The 26479-nt window shown below is 28.6% G+C and overlaps 3 protein-coding genes across 4 annotated transcripts; 1 reads left to right on the top strand and 2 right to left on the bottom strand.

Annotated features, from left to right (window-relative positions):
• Positions 1 to 456: 456 nt before the first annotated feature.
• Positions 457 to 1716, top strand: LOC129609783 (uncharacterized). Its single transcript, XM_055521903.1, has 3 exons — positions 457 to 836; positions 901 to 1076; positions 1136 to 1716. Exons 1-3 carry the CDS (start codon positions 457 to 459, stop codon positions 1714 to 1716), a joined length of 1137 nt encoding a protein of 378 aa, XP_055377878.1.
• A 1712-nt stretch (positions 1717 to 3428) lies between these two features.
• On the bottom strand, positions 3429 to 12648 carry LOC129609650 (fatty acid synthase). Of its 2 annotated transcripts, XM_055521704.1 has the most exons (10): positions 12353 to 12647; positions 10681 to 11198; positions 8788 to 10605; positions 8236 to 8659; positions 6911 to 8182; positions 6242 to 6854; positions 5885 to 6159; positions 5471 to 5820; positions 4320 to 5415; positions 3429 to 4256 (listed from the first exon to the last, which is right to left on the bottom strand). In XM_055521704.1, the coding sequence occupies exons 1-10, from the start codon at positions 12509 to 12511 to the stop codon at positions 3642 to 3644; spliced, it is 7140 nt and encodes a 2379-aa protein (XP_055377679.1). In that variant the 5' UTR covers positions 12512 to 12647; the 3' UTR covers positions 3429 to 3641. The 2 variants fall into 2 exon arrangements, with proteins under 2 accessions (XP_055377679.1, XP_055377678.1); XM_055521703.1 differs by having other exon boundaries at positions 8788 to 11198; positions 12353 to 12648.
• A 4555-nt stretch (positions 12649 to 17203) lies between these two features.
• Positions 17204 to 24761, bottom strand: LOC129609631 (fatty acid synthase-like). The gene is made up of 10 exons (XM_055521679.1): positions 24647 to 24761; positions 24533 to 24593; positions 24340 to 24482; positions 22417 to 24234; positions 21939 to 22353; positions 20612 to 21877; positions 19666 to 20544; positions 19258 to 19583; positions 18137 to 19196; positions 17204 to 17908 (listed from the first exon to the last, which is right to left on the bottom strand). Exons 2-10 carry the CDS (start codon positions 24578 to 24580, stop codon positions 17234 to 17236), a joined length of 6630 nt encoding a protein of 2209 aa, XP_055377654.1. The 5' UTR covers positions 24581 to 24593; positions 24647 to 24761; the 3' UTR covers positions 17204 to 17233.
• Between the last annotated feature and the right edge of the window lie 1718 nt (positions 24762 to 26479).

The following is a 26479-nucleotide window of genomic DNA, read 5'->3' as shown; positions in this document are numbered from 1 at the left end:
CGACATGTAAATTATTGAATGAGTTGTAAAAAATTGAATTGAAGTTCCTCCATTTGTCATAACTGATGATTTTTGAAATTAATTATGTTCTTATCTCGCACTTAATTTGACAATGTTGGGAATTACAGATATTCTTACAAGATAAAAGAAATTTTTGTAACAATTCGTAATTTCAGGCGTAATTCCCATCTCTATTTCTCCAAAAGATCTTTTAACTTAAATTTCTTTTATTTTCGCGGTTAAAATTTCGATTCTTACATCGGATTTAAAATTTTTATATAAAAAATTTTTTTCAATTTCTATATCAAAACTAATTTTTTCTTATTTTCAGATTTAATACATTGTTCATCATTACAATAAATCTCATTTCCCCGATGTGTTAAAATTAAAGTTTGGCATCAAACTCTAAAATATAGAAGAAGGTGTTCTAAAAATATAAATTTACAAATTTTAAAAATGAATCTTAATTATTCAAAGACTTCAATACATCTAGCTAATTTTATTGCTACAATATTTTATATAATTTGTTTAACATTATTACCAAATAGTTGTAATGGTCATGGAAGGCTGATTGAGCCACCAAGTAGAGCAAGTGCATGGCGTTATGGTTTTCAAACTCCACCAAATTATAATGATCATGAATTGTACTGTGGCGGATACCAAAGGCAATGGAGCAAAAATGGTGGAAAATGTGGTGAATGTGGTGATGCCTGGGATTTACCCAAACCTAGACCACATGAATTTGGTGGTAAATGGGGACAAGGTGTTGTTGTTAGAAAATATAATCCTGGTAGTGAAATAACTATTAGAGTTGAATTAACTGCAAGTCATATGGGGTGTGTATATTTTCTTATAAGTAACAAAAAAATTTATGTTTAACATTTTATGGTTTATTTTTAGTTATTTCGAATTTAGATTATGTCCTGAAATTAAAGCAAAACAAGACTGTTTAGACAAGAATTTATTAAAAATAATAACTGGAGTACCATTAACACCAATGCCGGATGACCTAGACACCAGATTTTATCCAAGAAATGGTAGCCGAATTTATGAAATCAAAGCTAAATTGCCAAATGGTAAAACGAAAATTTTTTAATTTCTTAAATGTTAAATGCTTTAAAAAAATTCTTTTTAGACATGAAATGTAATCATTGCGTAATGCAATGGCGATATGTTGCTGGCAATAACTGGGGTATGTGTGATGATGGTGTCGGTCAAGTTGGTTGCGGACCGCAAGAAGAATTTCGAGCTTGTGCTGATATATCAATTGGTGAAACTGGTCGTGCTACAATACGTCCAATTATACGGCCTGGTGTTAAAATACCTACAACAAAAACTTCAACAAAAACAACAGAAAAGACACCAACAGAAGAAGAAACAACCAAAGATACTACCACAAGCGAAGAATTACCAGAAACAATACCATATATTGCTCCAATTATTATTTTACTTACACTGCTTATTGTTATTTGTATATTGGCTACCATTTATTTGTATTACTATCATGGCAAAAGAGTTAAAGAACTTTTACGCTGGCAACGTAGAAAAGATGTTAATGAAAATTCAGAAAATAATGAAGAATATAAGAATAATTGTGAGAAAACAAAATCACATTTTTTCGCTCCAATAATTATTAATCCGCCTGTACCACCACCAAGAAACAAAAGACCATCACAATTTAAAAGTTTTACACCGGAACAATCAAGTGTCGCTTAAAAATGCAACAAAAATTAATTTTATTAATTTTTATTGAATTAATAAAATTTTAAATAATTTTATTTTAAGTAATTTTTTTTTTGTTTTTACAATTCTGTTCATCATAATGCTACTATTTTTAATTTCTTATTATTATTATTATTACTATTACAATAATAGTTATTTTAATTAATATTTTATTTTATATGAAATTTATTTAATTACGATTAAGAAGCTCATTCCACTGTCTCTTCACAAACATCAATCATAATTATTTTCATTGTAATTTGTATTCAATAAGATTTTTATTATAAGTAAAATATTTCCCTGTAATATTTAGGTATGCCCTCAGAAACAAAGACTTTAACCTCTTTAACTATAAGTGAAATTCTTCAATCTAAAATTTTATTCAATCACTTATTAGTTCTTTAATACTCAAATTTGTAAAATTAGGGAATAATAAGAATGACTGAAAAATATTATTTTATTTAATATAAGAAATTTATGACTTCGTTGTAATGCGGGAATATTAATTCTTTAAATTATAATATCATAGAATATTGATAATACCATATAGCAAAATCTTCCCCGTGAACTTACAGTGTAATCCGATTTTCGTGAAATGATTTTGGTATTCGGAAAAATTGTAAGGTAGCACAAATCAATTTGTATGGTATTGCCTTTCAATTTCTGCGCATATACGCAAATCGAATTACATAGTATAAGGACCCAGTGTCCAGTGTAATTATTCTTCTTTAAAACATTTCGAAAGATACGATATTTAAGAATGCTTTTATGTTAGAATTATTTTATTATAGCCTATTAGAATTACATACATTGTGTGTAAAATATGAAAGAATTGATTGACATTAGAGCAACTACATGAAATTCTTAATAAATTACAATAATATTGCGTCTACTTTTATTTATAATTTCTGATTTGATACTACACTATTTATGAAAATATTAAATGAATTTAATTTGCTTAGATGTTCGCGATTAATTATTAAATTTTCCGTTTACAACGAAGTCATGTTTTTGCAACCCGATTTCATTTATAAAACATTATTTGCAAGAAAGTATTCACTCTTTTGACTTCGATTTTTATTTATTTTATTAAATTTGCTAAAAACTCTTTTTAATGTATAATTGTAATATAGAAAAATCTTAATAGAAACTTTTCAATTTTTCATTTATAAATTTAAAGTAGAAAATATTGCAGATGAATTAAAAAACTTACATTATAAACTGAGTTCGAAATAAAAAGTAAGCCTAATTAAATTAAGCCAATTAGGCATATACTATAGCTTTCGAATTCGTATTTAGAGCTAATAAAAATATACCTATTTTGTATTTAGCCAATATTATTATTGTTAACTATAAGAACCATAATTAATTTTTTATATAATTATATGTATATAAATTGTGATAAGGTTCAAAATCTAAAAATGAAAAATTTTACAACTATATGAATTGCTTATTTGTATAATTAGAAATTTAATAAAAAAAAAATATACTATATACGAGCTTAATTTTTAATTGATTGTTATGAACTAATTTATTATTAAAGAAGTTGTTTAAATAGTACGATTAAATAAAGAAATTATAAAAGGAACCACTATTGTTGAACAGAACGACTTCTGACCCAGAAACCTAATCAACCATTTCTGTTGACTAAAAGCATAAATAATGAAATAATTGCAAAATACAAGTTCTTTTTATATTAACTTATTTATTTATTTACCTATATTAAAATTACATTTTATATTATAATGACGATCGCCTAATACCCGTTTCAATATTGAAAAGAAATTGCTTCAATCTAGAGCATATAACTATTTGAATTTTTTTTTTGATTTAATTTTAAATTTTATATCTTATATAAATTATAAAATGACTATAATAATTTTCTTCTTTAAATTTTCAAGCAAATATTTTTCAAAATTCTAATGTAGATTTGGATCATATTCATTGATAATATCAGTCACAATTTTATTATCCAACATACTTGTATGATTACCTTCAACAAATTTTACAATTACTTTACCAGATGTATATTTTGAATATTCATAATCTTCTACAATATCTGTAACTGAAGCTGAAGTTGGCCGTACTAATGTAATAGGCGATTTTACATGTTTCATTTCAATACCACATGAAATTAATGTTGTACGATTTATTAGTGTGCTAATCAATTGCAAACTATATTCTAATGTAAATTTATTTTGTTTTTGAAGATATTCTGAAAATTTCTTAATTTTATCTTGGTAAGTTTTTTCATGTAAAAATGTAAGTCCAATTTTATCTTGTCTCTCTTCTGGAAACGCTTGATTTACAACTAATGTAAGAACTAGATCTGTAATGTCATTATCGGTATGATTTTCACCCATAAAACCAATAAGAAGTTTTTTCAATTGTATTGGGGATCCATCTAAAATCAAAATTTGTCCTGTATATCCTAATTTTTCTAGTCTTGCAGCAATTTCCATAGCTAATACAGCACCAAACGAATATCCAACAATATAAAAATCTTTGGACTTATTTAATGACATTTTAACTTCCTAAAGTTTGAAATTATAAATTGATATTAAAAAATTATTATTGAAAGAGAAACTTTTATTTACCTCAAATACAGTATCAACAATTTCATCTGCTGATTTACTATTTGACATTTTGAAAGTTTGTAAAACTTTTGCTCTTGAAAACAAGTTTTTGCTTAATTCCTTCCAAGCATTACCGCAAACACTCTCAAAACCTGGTATGATAATTATAGGATTTTTATTAAGGTTCTCTGCTTTAACTAATGTGCTCATATCAATAAGAGTTTCCATACAAGTCTCGGTATCTCCTACATTTCGAACCAACAGATTCATACCCAGCTGTTGGTCATTGACCGAAACATTTAATTTAATATTGTCAGCACCTTCCTTATTTCTAGAATCTGAATATTCTTGTAATTTTTGGAATGTTAGACCTCTTAAATCTTGTGGAGTTAATATTAATTCGAAATCTCTTTCCAATGTTTGCTTAATTTCAACAGCCATTAATGAATCCATTCCCATTTCAGCAAGACTTGAACTCATGGAAACTGACTTTAAATCTCGAATCCCCATTATACTTAACACTGTTTCCATTATACTCTCAGTACCACTTCGTCCAATACGCTTTTCAGCCACAACCATACTAGCTACTAAAGCATCCGGTGTTGACAGGAGGGTGTCCAATTCTTGAAGACACGATGAGATACGTTGTTGTAATGTTCCTCCAATTTCCATATCGATTTTATTTTCTGCCATATCAGCCACCAAACCAACTTCACCAACAGCACCCCACTGTATTGCTTTTCCAGCAAACCCATTAGCAACACGATCCTCAATAATTCTTTCCATGACCGAATTAGCCATCCCATAATTCGTCTGACCAGCATTTCCACGTCCGCATGACACACTTGAGAAAACAACAAAGTGCTCCAAATCAGGACACATCTTGCGCGTTATTTCGTCTAAATACAACGTTGCCAAACCTTTCGGTGCCATGCTTTCAATGAAATTTTCAGAAGTTTGATTTTGGAAAATTGAATCCTTTAAGCGTACAGCTAAATTAAAAACACCTCCAATTTTTCCTAATTTCATTGCGGCTATGATCAGATTTTCACAACCTTCTCTGGTGGAAATATCATCAGTTCTGATTACAGTTTCGACATTATATGTACTCCACAACCTAAAAAAAAGTTATGTTCAAAGGTGAATAGTTCAACACAAAAATAATTTCATACGCTATTCTATAACTCTGATATGTTTTCGATATTCCTCGACTTGAACTAAGCACAATTTTTTTTGCTCCACGAATAGCTAACCAGTCAGCCAATTCAAGGCCGAAACCCCCTAGACCACCTGGTATAATATAAACCAAATTTGGATTAAAATAGATTTGTGGAACAACCTTAACGCTCATTGTAGTATCAAGAGATAATTCATCTCTAATTTGGATTAAAACTTTCCCCATATGTTTGGCCGAGGCTAAAAATCTAAATGCTGATTCTATTTCATTAGCCTTAAAAATATGCCTTGGTAATGGTTGAATGATTCCATTTGCCAAATCTCGATCAACCATTGCTTTTATTTTCTGATAAAGTAAATTTAATTTCAAATTTATAGTTTTGTAATTTGAAATGTAAAAATTTACTTACCAATATTTTGTCAGGTTCAGCTGTTAACAAATTATCGGCAAGAACCGAATGGAAAGTTAATTCTCTTGAAAAATCTCCCAAACCAATTTTTAAATCACTAACCATATCAAATTTTCCTATCTCTAAGAAGTGTCCACCTTTTGCCAAGCACCTAACTGATGCAAGTAATTTATCTTCAGACAGAGAGTTCAAGACATAGTCTACACCTTTTCCTCCAGTTTCTTTTAATACCATTAGTTCGAAGGAAGTGTCACGGGAATTGCCAATATGACTCTCTAAATCAAAAAAAGGGGGGTTGAAAATTGGAATAAACGAAGTAAATTCGAATTTAGAGTAGTTTTTTATTTAAGAAACTACCTTGCAGCTGGGGGTATGTATCAAGCAAGAATTGCTTCTTCTGTGGTGTGCTGACAGTTGTAAATACGTCCAATCCATAAGCGAAAGCAGTTCTTATGGCAGCCAGACCAATACCACCAGTACCAGCATGAATCAGAATTGATTTCCCTTTTTCAATTTGTGTTGAAAAAAAGAAAGCATAATATATTGTTGAATAAACGCATGGTACAGTTGCAGCCTCTGCCCATGACCAACTACCAGGAATCTCCCACATTATACGGGGCTTGTAAGTTAAAAATGAAGCACAAGCCGCTTTATCGGTCATACCCATTATTCGTTTTTTAGTTAGTACGTCAGTGCCACAAAATTCAAATCCTAAAAGACACTGTTGCTCTAAGCGGCTCTCTCCATAAATTTCCGCAGCTAAACGCCCGCTCGCTAACATAACATCGCGAAAATTTAGGGATGCATACTGAATATCGATTACCTTGTTTTTTTCTAAATACGGTCCCTGGAACCAATTCAACGATGATAAATCACCACGGTTCAATACATTAGTGTAAATGTGGTCTTTTGATGGTTTTGGCACAATATGCAGTTTTAGTTGCAAATGACGATAGGTTCCCCATTGTCCCTGCAATTAAAGAACGTTGAAACAAATCTATGAACAATGATTTAGAGTTTAGTTACATATTTATATATATTGATAGCCATTCCTTTCTTGAGTTGCCTTTGGTAAAATGAATTATCGATATTGAATGGGGGTGCATTAGGATCATCAATTATAACACACGTTATTGAATTACATTCAGGCTCTTTGCGTAAACAATTAACCATGCCTAAAAGGCCATTAAACTTTTCATTTTGACAATACAAAATTACTGGACCTTTAGATATTGCAGACTGCACTTCACTTATCCAAGAAAATTTTTTATCAGTATTAGAAATTTGTAATATTGTTGGAGTTGCACTTAGTTTCTTGCTCAAACTTTGTAATAAAACCAGACTATCAGTTTGTGTTTGAAAAATACCAATCAATTCAAAATCGTTTGGCACTTGAATTGCGCTGATATCAAAACTAATTACCTCTCTGGAAACGAGATATGATCGTTCACCTAAAATATTTGCCGCTTCTGCTAACCGTTCTTTGCTCTCTAGTAAATTGGTAGCGACAACAAAAGTACAATCATTCCGTTCTGGTAGATTTCCTTTCTCGATTTTAATCCCTTCTATTGTGATATCCTTATTTGTTAGCAAAGTATAATCCCCTGAAATTAACGGCAAATCTTCTATGGCATTTAAAAAATGGGAAATTATGGGTTCATAATCACTACTATTGGAATTATCAAGCTCAACTATTTGCATTTTAAAGCTTGGAATATTTTCTAAAGAAAGTTGAACACATATTCTTACTGCATCTGCCACGTCTAACTTAGGTGATGGAAAATGTGGTAAAAACTGGTATTTTTCTAGAACTGGAATCCCTGGAGATTTGCGACGAGCGACTGGACTTGCGTGGAGGCCTATAATTTCAATTCCACCAGCCACAAGTCGTTGGAACTTTCTACTCATAGTAACATCAAAAATTTGATTTTCTGGGTCCATTTCATTTACAAGTTGAATATGGTGTCTACCAAAAATGCGTAGTTTGTGAATTTTGGTTGGCAAAACTAAAGAACGTGCATCAGTGCCCAAAATATGAATTTGTAATAAACAATCCATAAAAGTCACCCAATTGAAATTCCATCTTACTTTTCCAGCCAAACCATCCCCCCTAGCTTCTTCAACAGATCTAAAACCACCATTGTAATGATAGCCTCGAAGACGCAATTCTTTATAAAAATCTTTTGAAGATACTGTGGGGAATAAAGACTCTTTAGGTTTTGGCAGCGGTTTGGGAGGTTTAGGATCTAAAATTTCGCGAATTATTCCAGTTACTACAGTTGTTCCCGTGTCAGAAACCTATAAAAATTAAAAATTCGTTGGTTTTTAATTAAGCGATTTTAATTATTAACCTCAAATTGTCCACTTTCATAATCAATCAGCACTGTTAAGTTCACTTTTGTATCTTTGCTTAAATGAGTTGCTCTTAAAAATTTTACGTCTTGAAACTCAACTGCCATATCCATATAAACTGGACCGCGATACATTGAAGAAAATGATTCCCAAACATATTGTAAATAAGCTGTTGCTGGGACTAAAATTCTACCATCAATCATGTGACCACTCAAATATTCATTATCATCATCTTTTAAGTTTATGTTGAATGTATGCTCTCCAGTTTGTTCGACTTTAATGTTTTCAAATTTTGTAACAAACCAATCATCTTTGTGATCCCATTTAATTAACGAGCACAATCTGGATGTACCCCTTGAAACAGGCCACTCAACTTTTGGATATATTGTGTTTAACGACATTGAAGTTTTATTTAAGAATAACCTGCAATATGTTTTTAATTTTGTAATTTCATCACTTTAAAGAAAAAATTGTTTACTAGGAACTTTAACCAATTTTGAAGGGAGAAAATAGGTAAATTAAAATTTTTTTTTTTTGGCTTCTGAACTTACTTTCCTAGCGATTCCAAAAATGGCTTTAAACTAAAAGACTCACATTTTTGATATAATTCAATATACTTAGCATTAGGAACAGAATCTTGTAAAATATGTTGTAAAAGACCTCTCGGTGAAACTTCAATTAATATTGAATTTGATGGTAGCATTGAAATGAGTTCCTCAAAGAATACATTGTTCAAAAAGTTATTGACAAAATATTCAGCAGAGCAAAATTGATTCTCAACTTCATGCCATGAGTCTCTTGGCACACTGGAACTCAACCATTTAGGTGATCTCTGAACAGATTGTGGGATTACTTTTTTCATGCAAGTTAATAGAGCTTGACCCAGATGTTTGACATAACGAGTATGATATGGCACATTTATTCGAAGGTTTTTAATTTCTTTAACTTCGTTTTCCTTGAGTATTTGAACAAATTTATCGACATCTTCTGTTGGTCCACAAACAAAACTTGAATTTAGGCTATTATGACACGCAACATCCAAGTTTTCTGGTAAAAATTTTGTAATTTTTTTATAGCCCAGTGGTATAGAAACCATTTTAAAATTGGCTTTTTCAATTTCTTCGCAAACTTTTCCGCGGTAGTATGCAGCCAAAATTGCCTGTTCCATTGTAATACCACCATCAGCATAACCACATGCCAATTCCCCGATTGAGTGTCCAACATAATAATCAGGTTCAAGATCAAGAACCTTGAGTATATTAACTAAACCAATTTGTACTGTTGCAATTCCAACACAAACATTTACTGTGTTGTCAAATATTTTTGAATCTGATGAGGTCAATATTTTAAATATATCAACACCAAGTGGCTTCAAAATCATATTGGATTTTTCAACAGTTTCTTTGAATGTGGAAATCTCCAGGAGAGCAGCGCCCATACTATTCCATTCTGATGACAATCCACTAAAAAGGAATACAACAGGTCGTTTAAGACCTGGACTGTAGACAATCTCTTTTGATAAACATTCTGCAATGCCTTTTTGATTTTTAGCAAACACACCGTAACCGCGGTATACCAAACGATCTATAGGTTTTTTGTGTATATCATTAATAAGTGCTATAAACTCTTGGTCCAAATAATTTCCTTCAATTGCATTAAAAATCTCATGAACTGCTTCTTCTGTTCGTCCAGCCCACACGACAAGTCGTGGTATGTTATCGTCAGGGATTCCATTATTAATCTTTTCTTTTTCATTACTTTTAAAAAGCGCATGAGCATTTGCACCACCAAAACCAAAAGAATTAACTCCTATGTAAGGACTATAAAATTTTCTTGGTTTATCCACAACAATTAAACGGCCTTCTTCTAAAGGTGTTATGCCAGGCCTATATTTGGTATAATTAATATTTGGCGGTACCATACCTTTTTCACAAGAAAGTAACACTTTAATAACAGAACAGAGCCCCGAAGATGCTTCGGAATGTCCAATATTTGACTTAACTGAACCAACTAGTAAAGGCTCCGTACGTTGACTACAAATGACACTATCTATAGCCTTACATTCTTCAGGATCTCCCACAAAAGTTCCTGTACTATGAGCTTCTAAGTATCCTAATTTAGCTGGGCTAATTTGGCAATCTTTATAAAAGTCTTTCAATAAAATTTCTTGTATTTGTCCAGATGGATAAGTAATACCCTCTACCTTATGGCCATCACAGTTAGTTTTTGAATAAATCAATGTTGCATATATTCTTTTAGCATTTTTTTTTCTTTGAAGAAAGCAACAATTTATAGCTTCAGATCTTGTATAACCACTTGCATCTTTATCAAATGGCCTACAATATCCATCTTTTGAAAGTACTCCAAGCCTAAAAAAAAAAAATAAAATTAGTACTAAGAAAATTAATATACATATATGAAATTTAAATAGAAAGTTACAATACCTTGCAAATTGTAATGTGACATAAGGATGCAATATTAAATTTGCACCACCAACAATAGCCGCATCAATTTCACCACTTCTTAATGCTGAAAATGCATTATCCAAGGCATACATTGAACTTGAACATGCTGTATCAATGATATATGATGGACCATTTAAACCAAAGCAATATGAAATTCTATGTGCTAATATAGAACGAGAACATCCAGTTAAACTAATACCATTTCTTGGAACTCTTTCATAAAGCCAACTTTTTTCAGATTCTGATATACATGCACCAATATATACACCAGTTTTAGAACCACGTAAATCATTAGGATTAACACCAGCATCTAAAATAGCTTCGTATACACATTCAGTTAGTATACGACTTTGTGGATCCATTGCGTGTGCTTGTTTAAAATTAATTCCAAAAAAATTTGCATCAAACTTTTCTAAATCATATAATTTTCCAGCTCTTTTCGGAATCTCTGTATTAAAATGTTTCCATCTTGTTTCAGCATCATCAACCATATCAACCTGAAATTGTTTTCATTAATAAATGAAATTTTAAATATTTTAATTATAGTGTAATTATTTTAATAACAAAAATACAATAAAAAAATTAAAAAAAAAAAAAATAATTCTAAAATGCACTCATGAATTTTATTTAATTTTAATACAAATTATTTTAAAATTCAAAATAAATTTCACTTAAATTTGTGATTTTTTTAACCTTGCAATACACATGAGGCCAACTTTTTAATTAATTATTCATTAATTTTAAGAATTTCCTAAATATTTAAATTAAAACCATTTTGAATGAAAAAACAATAATCTTTATGAACTTGTACTGAACTATAAACAATATAAAAATAAACAATGTATAGCTTCATTGACTTCATACGAGTACAATTTATGAAATCATAAGACAGGCAAATAATGTCAAATTTACACAATTTATTTCAAAACGTTTTATAGCATAGCAACTTGCTTTTGCAGTTTAAACGTTTTAAAAAGGCACCAATTGAATAAATTTAAAGTCACTTGATCATGTGCTAAAAATAATGTTTATATAGGAGAAATATTTAAAAAATAATTTGAATTAAGGAAAATGAAAACTTCTTTAAAAATTTTTTTTATATAGAAAATAATTAGAAAAAAATTTAAATTTTCATTGCGACATTACGTATGAATTATAATTTTTGCAACAAATTTGTGGTAAGAATAAATTTGACTTTGAAATTTTCAATATTTTTAATTTCTTTGGTATTAATTAATTTATTATTAGTTTAGAATTCGTTCTAGATCTGGTTAACAAATTTTTATTCATATTACAATATTAATAATTACTATTATTTGAGTATCGGTTAAGAGCACTCTCCAACTGCAGCTTACATTAAAATTTTGAATTACTATTAATTAATAATTTTATCATACTATTTAAATTTCATAAAATTGGATTAATACACTTAATCTGTTTCTACGTGTTCACATTATTCTAATTAAAAAATTAAATCATTAAAATTTAAATTTAAGTTTAAATCCAAATTTAAAGTCTTTGAATACAATTTTGAATTATAGTTATTATCATTGACATATTTATTTTATTTGAGTCAAACAAAAATTAAAATTTCCATTAATAGTAAAATATAGCTAGTTTATTACATAATAATATTTTAGAAAATACCTACCTTATTAAAAAGATTATATTCAAATTCTGCAATATTCCTTGTATTTGGAAAACGTCCGGACATTCCTGATATTACAATTTCTTCGCCATCATTCTCAGCTACAATTCTAGAGAAGGTTTTCTCATTCGATGAAATATTTTCATTCGGTTTCGGAGACATAGTAATATTAGTAGATAACTTGATATTAAAAATATAAACCAAATATAGATAGTAGATAATAAGCAAATTAATATTTTACACAAAACACTTGTTTTAAAACAAAATTAGCAAAGATTCACTTCTTATTTTACACGTGTATATAAACCAAAGAATAAAATTTTTCATATATCTAAATATATATATATATATATATATATATATATATATATGTGATTATTTTTTTATATTTATTTTACTCAAGAAAACCCCGTTTAATTTATTTTAATAGAAGAAACAGGCATAAAATGAGACGTTATCGATTTGCGAGCTAAACCGCAATTAACCCGGTGATTAGTCTCTACAATTCCTTTTATAAATTTTCAATTTATTGTTTATGTATTTGTGCATAAATTATATAGTACATTTAAGTATCAATAAATAAATAATTTATTTATAGTTTTGATTTAAATTAAATTTAAATTATTGTTAAAATTTAATTCAATTGCATAAATGTTTGGGTATAACGTAGGTATATTGATAATATTGAAAGTACAAATAGAAGTTTTACTTTAAAAATACCATAAAAAAAATTATAATTACGAGATTATAATTAAATGAAAGTGAAATGCTTACTGTAAATTTCTTACATATACCGTATATAATATTGTAAATATTGTAATGAAATATTTATTTTAAATTGTACAACTGGGGACATTAAAATAATATTAAATTTAAGTTTATATTACCTATGTATTGTATATTTGTGCTTGAAAAACTTACGTATTATGTTTTCTGGTCAAAGTACCTGTCTGATTAAAAGAAATCAATCACAAGCAAGAGAAATTATTGAATCTATTTGAAAAGTTGAAATACAACCATTTAATTAAATTTTTAATAAATTCAATCTGTTTTTTATTTGATTGCATTTTTTGTGAAATTTTAGAGCCCTTAATACCCTAACTAATGAAGAGATTCCATTAATATTACTACTCCTTTAAATCAAACCATAAATTTTGCATATGTTTAGGGGAAATCTTATAATGAAATTCAAAAAAAAATATATATATGTGGCTACTAGCTGTCTATAGATTGAATTTTGTTGCTGAATAGTTAAAACAGCAGTATACTTTTGGATAATAGGACAGTTACGTTGGAGGTATTCGATGAATAAGAGAAAATATATAAATATTACTATGAAATTTATGAACAATATGAAACAAACATTTAAGAAACTGTGTTAATTATGAAACTGAATATGAACAGAAATAGTGGAAACAGAAAAAATGACAAAAATTATCGATTACTAAGTCTTTAAGCGACTAATATTACAGCTATTTTGTTCCCCGTTGTTCTTCCAATCGCTATTTTATTATTTATTTTTTTGTAACGTTTTCCTCACGACTTATACGATTATTACTTTTGGCCACAGTGCTAAATTATATATTTTACATTAAATACACATATTATTTAGAAAATGCAGATACGGCGTTTGGTATTTAAGTAAAATAATCTTATAGAAATTGATTTAGGTCTAACAAAATTTTAGCGAAACTATTTTTTAAAATGTAGCTATAAAATTCACAAATTAATTAATAAATATTTTTCTTATACTTCTTTTACTAAATATCTAGAGAAATCTAATTTAGTTATAAAAAAAAATAGCTTAAGTTCTGCAACGGAATTCTATGTATTTTTTACAATTTTAGAAAATTTATTATGAAATCGAATTAAAATATTTATAAGTATAGGGTGAGTTCCAATAGCTATGGACGACCCTGTCTGTGAACAGGTGTTATTCATATCTCAGAAGATATGTAAATTATTTTTCATCAAATTTCCGCCTAAAGTAAAATTTTTTAAAAATCTTGAAGTTTTTTCTGACTACACCATTTGCTTAATAGAATTTTCAGTTTTTTGTTGTATTAAATGCATTATATATTCCATATCCTATCATCTATAAGTGGAGTTCTTTTACATTTTAATCAAGGATATTTTGTCTTGACATGAGTTCTAAGACTAAAATTAAGTTCTACCCATAGAATGTGTTCATGAACACAATATATTTTGTATACCATCTCATCTGATTTCTAACAGCTTATTAGTTACTACACCTTTTTTAATAACGTATAATTAATAAGAATAAATTATAAAAACATGTTACTTGAGAAAAATTTGCAATGTATATTCATTACAGATCTACTGTACATACATTACAACATACATGCATAATAGGGAAGTGCATAATAGCAAATACAGTACATGCACTTAGACAAGAATTAAATTTTCTCATTTTTTCTTAATAAATCATTAATTTTATCACTAACGGGGTGCATTAACCAAAATTTGAAATTTAATTTCTGACAAAGGTTGTTCACGAATACATAAAATTTTTGATTTTGCCCATAGGTAGATTAACTCACCATACATAATACACATACATAATATGTATAAAATATGTACTTAAAATTTTAAAATATTCTAGAATTAACGAAATAATTTTAAACAAGAATTTATTTAAATTTTTTAAATTTAGTTCAGAAATGCATGTATTTTTATGTAAGGTTCACGTGCCCATTTTTTTTACAAAAGTTCAAAAGCAAAGTTTGATAACTCTTTAATTATTATGTAAATTAGAAAAACAAGTTCAAAAATAGGTCAAATTGAATGCTTCTAAAAATTTTAAAATATCAATACAAGCATAAATATGTATGTATGTATGTATGTATGTGAGAATGTATGAAAAAATCCTTAATTTAGAATGAGGAAAAAATAGAAAGCATATAAAACGAAATATGTATGTATTATGATATAAAAAAAAATGTGTTGGGAACACTAGCCAATCAAGTGCTTCATCATTGACAATCTTATCAATTGATCGTATAAGAATTTTGGTTCTACAACAAATGGTTAAACAACAAATAGTGTTACCTAATTTAAGGCTATTTCTTATCCGTTTGTATTGTATTACCAAAATATTGTAAATGCTATTTCAACTTTACATTAAAATTTTTTTATGGTTTAGACTTATTAAATTAATCTACAAATTAAGTACATACATACATACATAATTATCAATAAGAAAAATTATTAATCGGATATACATACATACATACATAAGAATCCAGTCCAAAATTTGGCAAACACATATGACACAGGCCACCATCATGAGCCACCATTTTACATCTTCCGATTAAAATATTTTTTTCTCTTTTTTTCCTAAAATTTTTCAGCATTCTCATTTTATTTGTACATTGTACCAAAAGCTATCTAGATTACTAGAATAATTTTTTTTTTTCTAATTAGAAGACAAAAATTAATGAAATTATTACATAGGGTTCTTTTTTTACTTTTAATTCAAAAATTTTAATTTCTAATTTAGTACCAGAACCATTCCATTTGGAAGATATAAGAAATCAGATGTATTAAAATCGCGAATTGTAGCGAGTCAGCTAAAAATATTAGTCAATTTCCTTCACACAAATAATTTCCAACACCTCTTGCGATTTTCATACAATTAACAATTTCAGTGCCCTTCCATTTTAGAAGATAGGAAAAATCTGATGCTGATGCCGCTACAGAATAGTTTCAGTTCCTAACCGATTTTTTCAAAATTGAACTTTAAATACATTTGTATTTACTTATGTGATTCTCATACAAATTCGGAAGTTTGTTTTGGAAATCAGAGAGTAAGAGCTTTGTGGCCTGATATGTATGGCATTAATGAAAACTATAATAAAATTACTTTCGTTTATATCGAATCAAGAATATCTAAATTGTGGAAAAGAATGCTAAAGGAAAATGTTACAATGTTATACAAATGTATGTATGTATGTATGTACGTACATGCATATGCTTTACTTAATACGATTTTTATACTTTTTATTATTAAAATTTTTATTTAATTCTCATAGAATTTTTCTATCATCAGTACAATTTGACACCGATGCCTTTTCTAACTCCGTATCTGATAATTCGTTGTGAAAAAAATTTAAAACCAAAATTATTTAATATTCTAATTTAACATAATAAAATGTAGTCATTAATTGAAAATTCCAATTTAAATAATATTATACTGTTTCTTTTTAATTCAGTTTCGAAATAATCGCTGTATAGAATAGAAGAGTTCAAAAAAAAATGTGGCTTACAATAATTGTTCTTTTATTTGTTATATTTTATTATTCTATTATAAGGGCAAGATATGGAATTGTACATTACATATTATTAGGACCTCTGTGAGCTTCTCATTCAGTATTCGTTATATGAAAATAATCACATTCAATAAAAATATACATAAATGGTTTTTTACATAAATATGGCACAGGTTTATTATCATATATGGTGTGAAAAATATTAATGTCAATGAATAAAATTATAATAATGAATATTATAATAAAAATGTTTTTGAAATCTTTTTACTGCACAAGCTTGTATCATTTTGCTTTTTTATTTGTGCATATCAAAAAAATCACATGATGCATTGATTAAAAAGAGGCTTTTCGAAAATGCGGTTCAAAATTTTAAACCTGAGAATTGCATTAATGAAAAATTTATCAAAAACGTAGATCTCTTGAAGATTTACATTTAAGAACTTCGAGAAACGAATCTAATAATAAAAATCTAATAAAAAAATTATTAAGTCCAATTGATTTTGTTAATTAAAACACAATTTTTATGCATATAAATTTTAATATATTTTATTAAAACTTAGTAAAACCAACCACCAACAAGAATAGGTTTTTGAATTCAGTTATTATCTGTTTCAAATTTTCGTCCACTAGTTAAAAATTCCTGAAAATTTTGTTGTTCATCACGATTTGGATTAAAGTCATTAATCAAATTTCCAAGCTCTTCGTTTTCCATAATAGTAAAATGATTACTTTGGAGATATTTTATTTCAACAGTGCTGGTTGTTATCGCTGACAAATTATAATCCTCTTCAATATCAATGATTGAAACTTCTTTGGGTTTAACTAGCATTATAGGACAGTTTATCTTATTATTTAATCCTTTGTATTTTTTAATCATTTGTATACGATTAAACGCATCTTGAACTGCATTCAACGCATATTCTTCTGCATAATTACTTTGTAATTTTATATAATCTTTAAATCTGTTCAATTTCTCGTTATATGTTACAATATTACTGAATTCAGTCAACAGTTTATCTAATGGTTGATTATCGAATTGGCTTAAAATTATAGAAAGAACTTGATCAAAAATTTCTGCATCCGACATTTCACTATTATCAGTATTTTTAAGCAACTGTTTCATAAAATGTGGTGCTCCATCAATTATTAAAATCTTGCCTTTGTAATTATGTTTTTCTAGCATCGATGCTAATTCTATGGCTAACATAGAACCAAAAGAATATGCGACAAAGAAAAATTTCGTTGTTTTCCGCAAGACATGACGAATGTCCTAAAATAAAAGAAATATGAAATATTAATTTTAAAAAATTGATTGTTATCAGAATAATGTGTTATTTAAACTTTATAATTTTATTGTAATACAAAAATCTTGTATGTAGCTAAAATGCTATTATTCCCGTATAATACTTTCAATATACTGAAAAATACAAATACTAACAAAAAAAAGTATAAAACAGAACATTCCTTTCCAAAATAAATTCCGTGATACAATGCATACCTTGAAAATTGATTGAACTATTTCTTCGATTGATTTAACACTTTTTATTGTATTAAATTGTAAGGCAATAGGATAAGAATTCCAATTTTTAACCGCATTATACCAAACACTAGATACGATTCCTTCAATTCCAGGAATTACAATAATCGGTGTTGCCTTTTCAATAGATTTATTTGGTATCTCAACTAGTGTTTCTGCATTTATAGGAATTTCTCTAAAATCTGCCAATAAAGCTGACACACCTTTAACTTTTCTATCGTTGCTTAGTTTTAATTTTGTTTGATGAACTATACTTTTTCGTTCCGTTGAAGTTAAACTTTTTATTTTTTGTAAGTTCATTTTATTGAGTTCCGTAAATGATAAATTTAAATTTAGTTTTTCATCCAATAATTTTTGTATTTGAATTGCTATAAAAGGATTTATACCGATGTCAGAAAGATTTTTCCTTTCATTTGTTATTATAATTTCATCAGAAATTCCAGTTAAATTTAGAATTTCGTCATAGACATTTGATTGATTCCCTTTCAAGTCAAAATTTTCTACTTTATCTACAATTAAACTTCTTGTTTTATTGCAGTTTGTAAGAAGAAGTTTGTCTAAAGTGTTTAAACAAGAACGAATTGGTTGAGTTATACAACCATCAACATTTGTGCTTTCATGTTCTACAGCACCAAAAGTTAAAATTTTCGCTGGTAAATTTCTTGCATTACGATTTTCTACAAGCTGCTCATAAATTGAACACAACATACTGTTCGTTAATTTATCGATAGAATCATTGCAATAATTTGTTACTATTACAAAATACTTTAACTTTGGACATGATGATGAAGATAGTTCATCTAAAAATTTTATTTTATTGATTTGTGGTATAAGCTCATTTATATGTTCTTCAGCTAATTCCCAAGTAAATTTCTTATCAACATTAAAATTATTTAAATTAAATATTCCACCTACTGGTCCTAGTAGTTTTTTGCTAGATTCAAGTAAAGACAAACATCCTTTCTTTGTTGTGATATCTTCATAGCTTAAAAGTAAATTTACTCCGTATGTTTTCCATATTCTAGAAAAAATTAACTAATTTAAATGCAAAATATTCACGAAATATAAAAATAGAATTTTACGCGATTTTATTAGCTTGAAAATCATTCTGTTCTTTAGAATGTAACAATATATTCTTTGCACCACGCATAATCATCCAATCAATAAATTCTACCCCAAATACTTTTAGATCATCACAAACAATGTAACTGAGATCAGGATCAAAGTAAACTTGACCAATAATATTGTTAATTGATTGATGTTTCATATTAAATACAATTTTGCAGTGATGCTCTAACTTTGCTGCTAAAGTAAACGCTTCTTTCAATTCTGCTGCATCAAAACATTTTAATGGTAATGGAATAACAATACCATTATCTATATCTGCCTGAATCAAATTGTGAATTTTCTAAAAAGTAAATTACAAACATTAACTAAATGCTTAACATAATATTTAATAAACAATATCATAAATATTAAAAATATGTTACCAATATTTTTTCATCAGATTCTGACAAAAATTTTTCTATAGAAATAGTATGTAATGTTATTTCTTTCAAAAAATCTCCCATTCCAAAAGTATTATTCTCTGATATATCATATCTATCAAATTGAAGCATGTGACCTTGCTTTGATAAACAACGAAGAGATGTTAACATTCCTTCACCTGACAGTGTGTTTAAGACATAATTAACTCCATAATCTAATTTATCTTGAATCATTTCTTCAAAATCAATATCTAAACAACTACTTATTTGCTCTTTTTTAAAATCTTGAAACATGTTAAGTAAAAATGTCTTCTGTTCTTCATTTCGAACTGTTGTAAATACATTTAAACCACTTGCAATAGCGATTCTAATAGCAGCTATACCAAGATCTGATGCTCCTTCATGTATCAAAATTGAAAAACCTTTTTCAATTTTAATTATATGGAAGTAAGCATAATAAACCATAGTATATACATATGGTACAGTGGCTGCTTCCTCTAACGTCCAATGAGTAGGAATATTCCAAATACATTTTGAATTCGAATATTCAATGTATGATGATAAAGCATTTTTATTTGCAATACCCATTACACGTTTTTTAGAAGCAAGATCAACCCCTGAATATTCTACTCCAAATAAACTTGCATGATCTTTACGGTTTTTACCATACATATCTTTTGGAATGCGTCCTGTAGCTAATGCAATGTCACGCGAATTAATTGTTGCAAACAAAACTTCTATAATATTTTCATGCCTGTAATTATTCTTTTGGTACCATTTCAACGATTCTAGGTTTCCAGGTTGGTCAATATCTGCATAAAAATTATTTATATTTAATGAAATGTCCTTTAGATTTAGATCTTTGTAAGATCCCCATTGTCCCTAAAAGTAAATTTCATATAAATTTTGGTTATATAATGTTTTAAAAATTATTTTTAAAATTACTAACATCTTTAAATATATTCACTGTCAATCCCAAATCGATTTGTCTTCTATAAAAATCATTGTTTAAACTAAACTTTGGAGCGTTTTTATCTTCGATAAAAACGAAAGATACTATGTTTGCATGGCCATTCAAATCTTTCAAGCAGTTCACCATTCCTAAAATACCCGTATATTTTTCATTTTCTGTATACAACACAATTTTCGCTTTATCTTCCATATTTTTAACATTAGAAATCCATGAAGGATCAAATTCAGAAACTTTTATAGCAATGGTATCTCCAGAAGTTTTAACACGCTTTACTTTTTTTAGCAAAATTAAAATTTCTTCGGCAGTATTTAATATTGCCACACAATTGAATCCAATAGGCAATTTTTTCGTTCTTATATTTCCTCTTAAAGTTTCACGTGATATCATAAACGCACCATCTAGTAAAGATTTAGCAGCTTCATCAGCTAAGGAAACGTTATCTAAAGCATTGGTCAAAACAATGAATGAACAGTTGATATGATTGCAAATAGATCCTTCTTCAATTTGAACTTTAGGTAAACTAACATCCTGGTCGGTAATTAAGAAACATTGTCCATTAACTTTTACAGCATTTTCAAATTCTTCAACAAAATACTTCACCAATGGTTCTGCGTCATGATTTTCATTTATAAACTCAACAACTTTCATTTTTCCATCAGATAAGGAAAAGTTTTCAGTTGCTGTTTGAATACAACAACGAACAGCATCAGAAATACTCAATAATGGACTTGGAAAATTCGGAATAAATTGATTTATACTTAAATTTGGTTCAAAAGTTATTTGCTTTCTACTGATATGTTTTGTTTCCAAACCAGAAATTTCAACACCGCCTGAAACAATTTTTTTGTAAATTTTGCTATTTTCGAAACAGAAAATTTCATTGGTAATCAAAGCATCTAAATGTTGTTTTCCAAAAAGTTTCAGTTCACGAATATTAGATACTAGCATAGGATCTCTTGTGTCAGTACAAATCATAGCAGTTTGTACTAGCGACTCAAGAAAGGAAAAGTAAAAACCATTCCATTTCACTTTTCCCTTTGAACCATCACCACGTGCCTCTATTACACTTCGAAATATTCCAGTATATTCTTGACCTCTAAGTTGAAGCTCCTTATAAAAATCGTCTGATGATAAATTAGGTGTCGTGGAGCGGTTCACAGTCTTACTAATATTTGTAATTTCATCAGTTCCCAACAACATCGAGATACGACCTTCTATTACAGCAATTTCATTTTGAGTTATCTAAAAATTAATTGATAAATTTTATTTATGTAAATATTGAACTTAGAAAATTTATGTGTACAGCAAAGTGTCCACTTCCGGGATGTATCATTAAATGTAAATCGATTTCATCACTTTCAGTTAAAAATAAATATTTTTTTATTTTAATATTATCAAACTGAATTCCTGTTTCCATTAAATTCGCTTTGTGTAAGAAAACATAAAAATCGGCAACAATTTGAACTAGGAACATTGGTGGTACCACAACTCTGTTGTCGATTTTATATCCATAAAGAAATTTGTATTCTTCTTTTTGTAAACTAATCTTTAATGTTCTTTCATTTGTGATCTTGTCTTCACTAACTTCTGTAACAAACCAATTATCAGTATGATCCCATGATACTAAGGGAGAAATGCTTTTTGTTCCATTTGAAACTGGAAAATCTACTTTTGGATAAATATTTTGTACTGGCATGTCTACTCCATTCAAAAATATTCTATAATTTAAAAATAAAATGTCATTTATAAAAAAGGGTCAGAATGTTTTCCAGAAAACTTACTTTCCCAAAGACTGTAGTAAAAAGTGATGGTTATTTTCATTTCCTCTCTGAGTAAGTCCAATATGTATAGCATTTGGCATTGATCTTTTTAAGATTGCTTGAAGTAAACCATGGGGCGCTATTTCAATACAAAGTGCATCTTTCGGTAATAAGTTTGCAGTTTCTTCAAATAAAACACTGTTTAATAAATTATTTGTGTGATATTCTGCAGAACAAAATTGTACTTCAGGACTGTTCCAGCTATTTTCTGGTACACTTGAGCATAACCATTTTTTAGAGCGTAACTTAGGATCCGGAATTATTTGTTTTAAATATTTTAGTAGATTTGGTCCCATTTTAGCAATATATTTTGAATGATAAGCAATATTGGAACATGGTACCTCTTTTGCAAATATATTTTTCGATTTTAACTGGTTTACAAATTTTGTAATTTCTTCAGCTGGTCCGGAAATAGTACTTGATTCGTGACTATTATGACAAGCTACCTCAATTGTTGATGGTAGAATATTAATGATTTGTTTATAACCTAAACCAACTGCAGCCATTGATCCCACAATCTTTTCAGTCTCGAGGCTAACTTTTCCACGAGAATAGGAACAGAGGATCATTTGTTCAGGAGTGAACCCACCATCAGCATAACCACATCCTAATTCCCCAACAGAATGCCCAATAATATAATCGGGCTCTAAATTTAAAGACTTTAACAAATCGACGAGAGCAATTTGAATAGCAGCTATTCCAACAAAAGAATGTAGAATATTATCGTAAGTTTTAGGATCTTTAGATGTTAAAATGTCAATTAAATTTAAACCTTTAGGTTCAAGCGCTTTGCTGCATCTAATTAATGATTGCCGAATCACAGGAATTTCCATTAAAGCTGTGCCCATTCCTGTCCATTGTGATCCCATTCCACTAAATACCCACACAACTGGTCTTTGAAGGCCTGAATGATGTTGAACATCCTTCACCAAAATTTTTCCATTATTATTTTGATCTTTAGCCAATAACCCGTAACCGCGAAAGAGGTATCCAGAAATAGACGTAGAACTTATTTCATGTAATAAAGCTATGTATTCAGCATCAAGTGGTTTGCCTTCAAGTTCGCGGAAAACATTTTCCACACCCTCTTCTGTTCTACCACACCAATTAATGATTCTTGGTAAGTTATCTTCCGGTAACCCTTTATTAACTTTCGGTTTTTCATATGCCTTAAATAACGCATGTGAGTTTTCACCAGTCAAGCTATATGAGTTTACACCGATATATGGCGCTTTAAGTGGCTCAATCTCTTTCACAACTTTCAACCTTCCATCGCGAATAGACACTATTTCTTTACGTGGCTCAGTAAAATTTAAATTGGGAGGTACCTTTTTATTTTTAAGTGCTAAACAGCATTTTACAATAGCAGCTATTCCAGAAGCGGCATCAGTGTGGCCAATATTTGATTTAACGGAACCGATCATAAGTGGTTCTTTCCTATATTTGCTTAGAGTAGTATCTATTATTTCACACTCACTTATATCCTCATTTGGAACACCATTCGCATTAGCTTCAATGTAACCCAATTCACTAGGATTAAACTTTATTTCATTATAAAATTCATTAAGAAGCTCCTTCTTGGCTGTAGTTGAAAATTGAGCTATACCATCAGATTTATACCCATCATAGTTACACCTGGCATGAATTAACTGACCATAGATTCGCTTAGCATCCCGTTTTCTTTGTAATAAAACACTAGCTACAGTTTCAGATCGATTGTAGCCTGATGAAAATTGATCGAACGGTCGTGTGATTCCGTCTTCTGAAATAGCACCTAAACTGCAATGTAAATACGTAATGTTCTGTGTTAATATCTAATAAGATTGTACGAGTATAATGTAAAATAAAATTTAATGTAAATTTAATAAACTAATTTGAATTTACTTTTTAAAATGCAAATCTATATAAGGAAATAGAATAATATTTGCTCCACCAACAATAGCAGCGTCAATTTCGCCGTTCCTTAGACTATTGTAGGCTGCAGTTAGGCACTGAAGTGAAGAATTACTGCCAGAATCCACTAAGTACTAAATCATGGAGAATTAGTAATAACAAAAAAAAATCATAATTTATTTACCGAAGGTCCATTCAATCCTAAACAATACGAAATACGGTTTGCCATCATTGCACGACAACATCTTTAAAAAATACACATTTACTTACATATGAATAGATTTTCAAAAACAATTACTGAAATTTGTTTCAATATTTACCCAGTTATTCCGAATCCACCAGGTAAAATGAGTTCATAAAACCAAGCTTTTTCAGCTTCTGAAAAACTAGCTCCAACAAAAACACCCGTTTTGGTTCCACGTAATTTTGAAGGGTTTACACCTGCGTCTAACACACATTCAAATGCTGTCTCTAACAGAAACCTGCATTGCGGATCCATACATTTGGCTTGTTTAAAATGAACGCGAAAAAATGTTGAATCAAATTTATCTCGATCACACATTTTACCAACACGATTTGGCAAATCGTTCAAAATGTATTGATTACTGCCATCAGGTCTTACCATATCCACCTTAAAATTATACAAAAATAATTAGATAACGAGCATCCGATCCATTTAAAAATTTAATTATAAAATTTTTAAAATCTTTGAAAATTAATATGAAAAACATTCCAATAAAAATAAAAAGGATTTAAACACAACCAACAATTTGATCTTTTGGACAGATCCCTTTCCCGTCTATCACAGGCTACACACATACTTCAGCAAGGACGCATAAACCAGAGTAAATCATTACAAAGTTTTAAAATTTTTATGCGCATACCTATGTACATATGTATGTATGTAACATAGCAGTTAGTTTTCAATATCTAATAAGTATAAACATTTAGAACTTATTTCAGAAACAACAAAGCAGCAATTTCAACTTCAAGTATTTCTACCCGCATTTTTAATCTGTTGTTATTACACGATTGCCCATAATCGGCATTTTACAGTCACGCCATAAAACACGATATAAAATATAGCAAAGTTATAATGTCAAAATAACAAGAATCCATCTGCAACGAAAACTAAAGGAGGCCATCAATATATATTTAATAAAAGCACATACTATTTTCTATAACGTACGTACGTGCATATGTATGTATGATTTCTAGAGAGCGAAAGAAATAATTATTTCATAATAAGTTTCTATACTTTGAAATTCCACATAGTAATAAATAACACACTTCTATTTATGTGTGCCTACAACACGAAAAAATAGCTATGTACATATATAGTACCACATTTCACAAGATATTAAAGTTTCTAAACAAACAAGTGCTAAAAGCTCACTTACTTAAAAAGAAATTAAAAAATAAACAATTAGATTTCGAAGGACGCAAGATTTTTGTTCACATTTAATTCCAGTAACATAGTGATGCATATTAAAAAGCTCTGCACTAACTTCAGTGTCACAATACTCCAAAATCAAATTTTAAATATCATTAACCATCCCACATGAACTCAAAAAAATATGTAGACAACTAATACAATCCTGCACTGACCATGCAAAATAAAATGTTATAACTATTCTTAAACCACCTCAACACGAATATTACGAAAAGGCTAATTTACTCTCATGTTTTATTTTAATACCTCTCATGTTTTATATTTACCATATATGTATGTATATTGTAATTGTAATATCTGTGGAATTTAATTGTAAAATCATGACAAGGGTCTAACTATATTTGGTATCGAATTGAACTCTTGTTTCATATACACGTATACATACAAATGTACAATATTTATTTTTAATTTTGCAAATAGGTCGAATTTTAATTTAGATGCGGTTTACTTGAAGAATATGTATTTGAATATTTTTAATATTAAATTATAAAATCGGTATACCCTTGAACATTCTTATAAAACGTAAATTACCAAATATTTTACAATTATAAAAAATAAATAAAGCCCCAATATCCTAAATGGATTCGTTTTTTATATAGCATGACAATAATATCTGCTAAAATATTTTTTTATAAGAAAAACACCTGCCATCGAAATTTTATAATAAATTTTTTTCCA

The sequence above is a fragment of the Condylostylus longicornis genome, unplaced genomic scaffold (genome assembly GCF_029603195.1).
Source record: "Condylostylus longicornis isolate FDR11 unplaced genomic scaffold, ASM2960319v2 ptg000040l, whole genome shotgun sequence".
Classification (NCBI taxonomy): domain Eukaryota; kingdom Metazoa; phylum Arthropoda; class Insecta; order Diptera; family Dolichopodidae; genus Condylostylus; species Condylostylus longicornis.
Note: the sequence above shows the minus strand (reverse complement) of the source record. Positions and strands in the feature narration are given on the sequence as shown.

Bases quoted from the DNA above. Each gene is read 5' to 3' on its own strand.
- LOC129609783 (XM_055521903.1), top strand. From the start codon at position 457: ATGAATCTTAATTATTCAAAGACTTCAATACATCTAGCTAATTTTATT. The intron at 837-900 runs GTGTGTATATTT...GTTTATTTTTAG, and splicing joins TTAACTGCAAGTCATATGGG to TTATTTCGAATTTAGATTAT. The intron at 1,077-1,135 runs GTAAAACGAAAA...AATTCTTTTTAG, and splicing joins CAAAGCTAAATTGCCAAATG to ACATGAAATGTAATCATTGC.
- LOC129609650 (XM_055521703.1), bottom strand. From the start codon at position 12,511: ATGTCTCCGAAACCGAATGAAAATATTTCATCGAATGAGAAAACCTTC. The intron at 11,199-12,352 runs GTAGGTATTTTC...AAACAATTTCAG, and splicing joins AATATAATCTTTTTAATAAG to GTTGATATGGTTGATGATGC. The intron at 8,660-8,787 runs GTAAGTTCAGAA...AACATATTGCAG, and splicing joins TTTTTGGAATCGCTAGGAAA to GTTATTCTTAAATAAAACTT.
- LOC129609631 (XM_055521679.1), bottom strand. From the start codon at position 24,580: ATGATGGCAAACCGTATTTCGTATTGTTTAGGATTGAATGGACCTTCG. The intron at 19,584-19,665 runs GTAACATATTTT...TTTACTTTTTAG, and splicing joins AATCTGATGAAAAAATATTG to AAAATTCACAATTTGATTCA. The intron at 19,197-19,257 runs GTAAAATTCTAT...AATTTTTTCTAG, and splicing joins TTTCAAGCTAATAAAATCGC to AATATGGAAAACATACGGAG.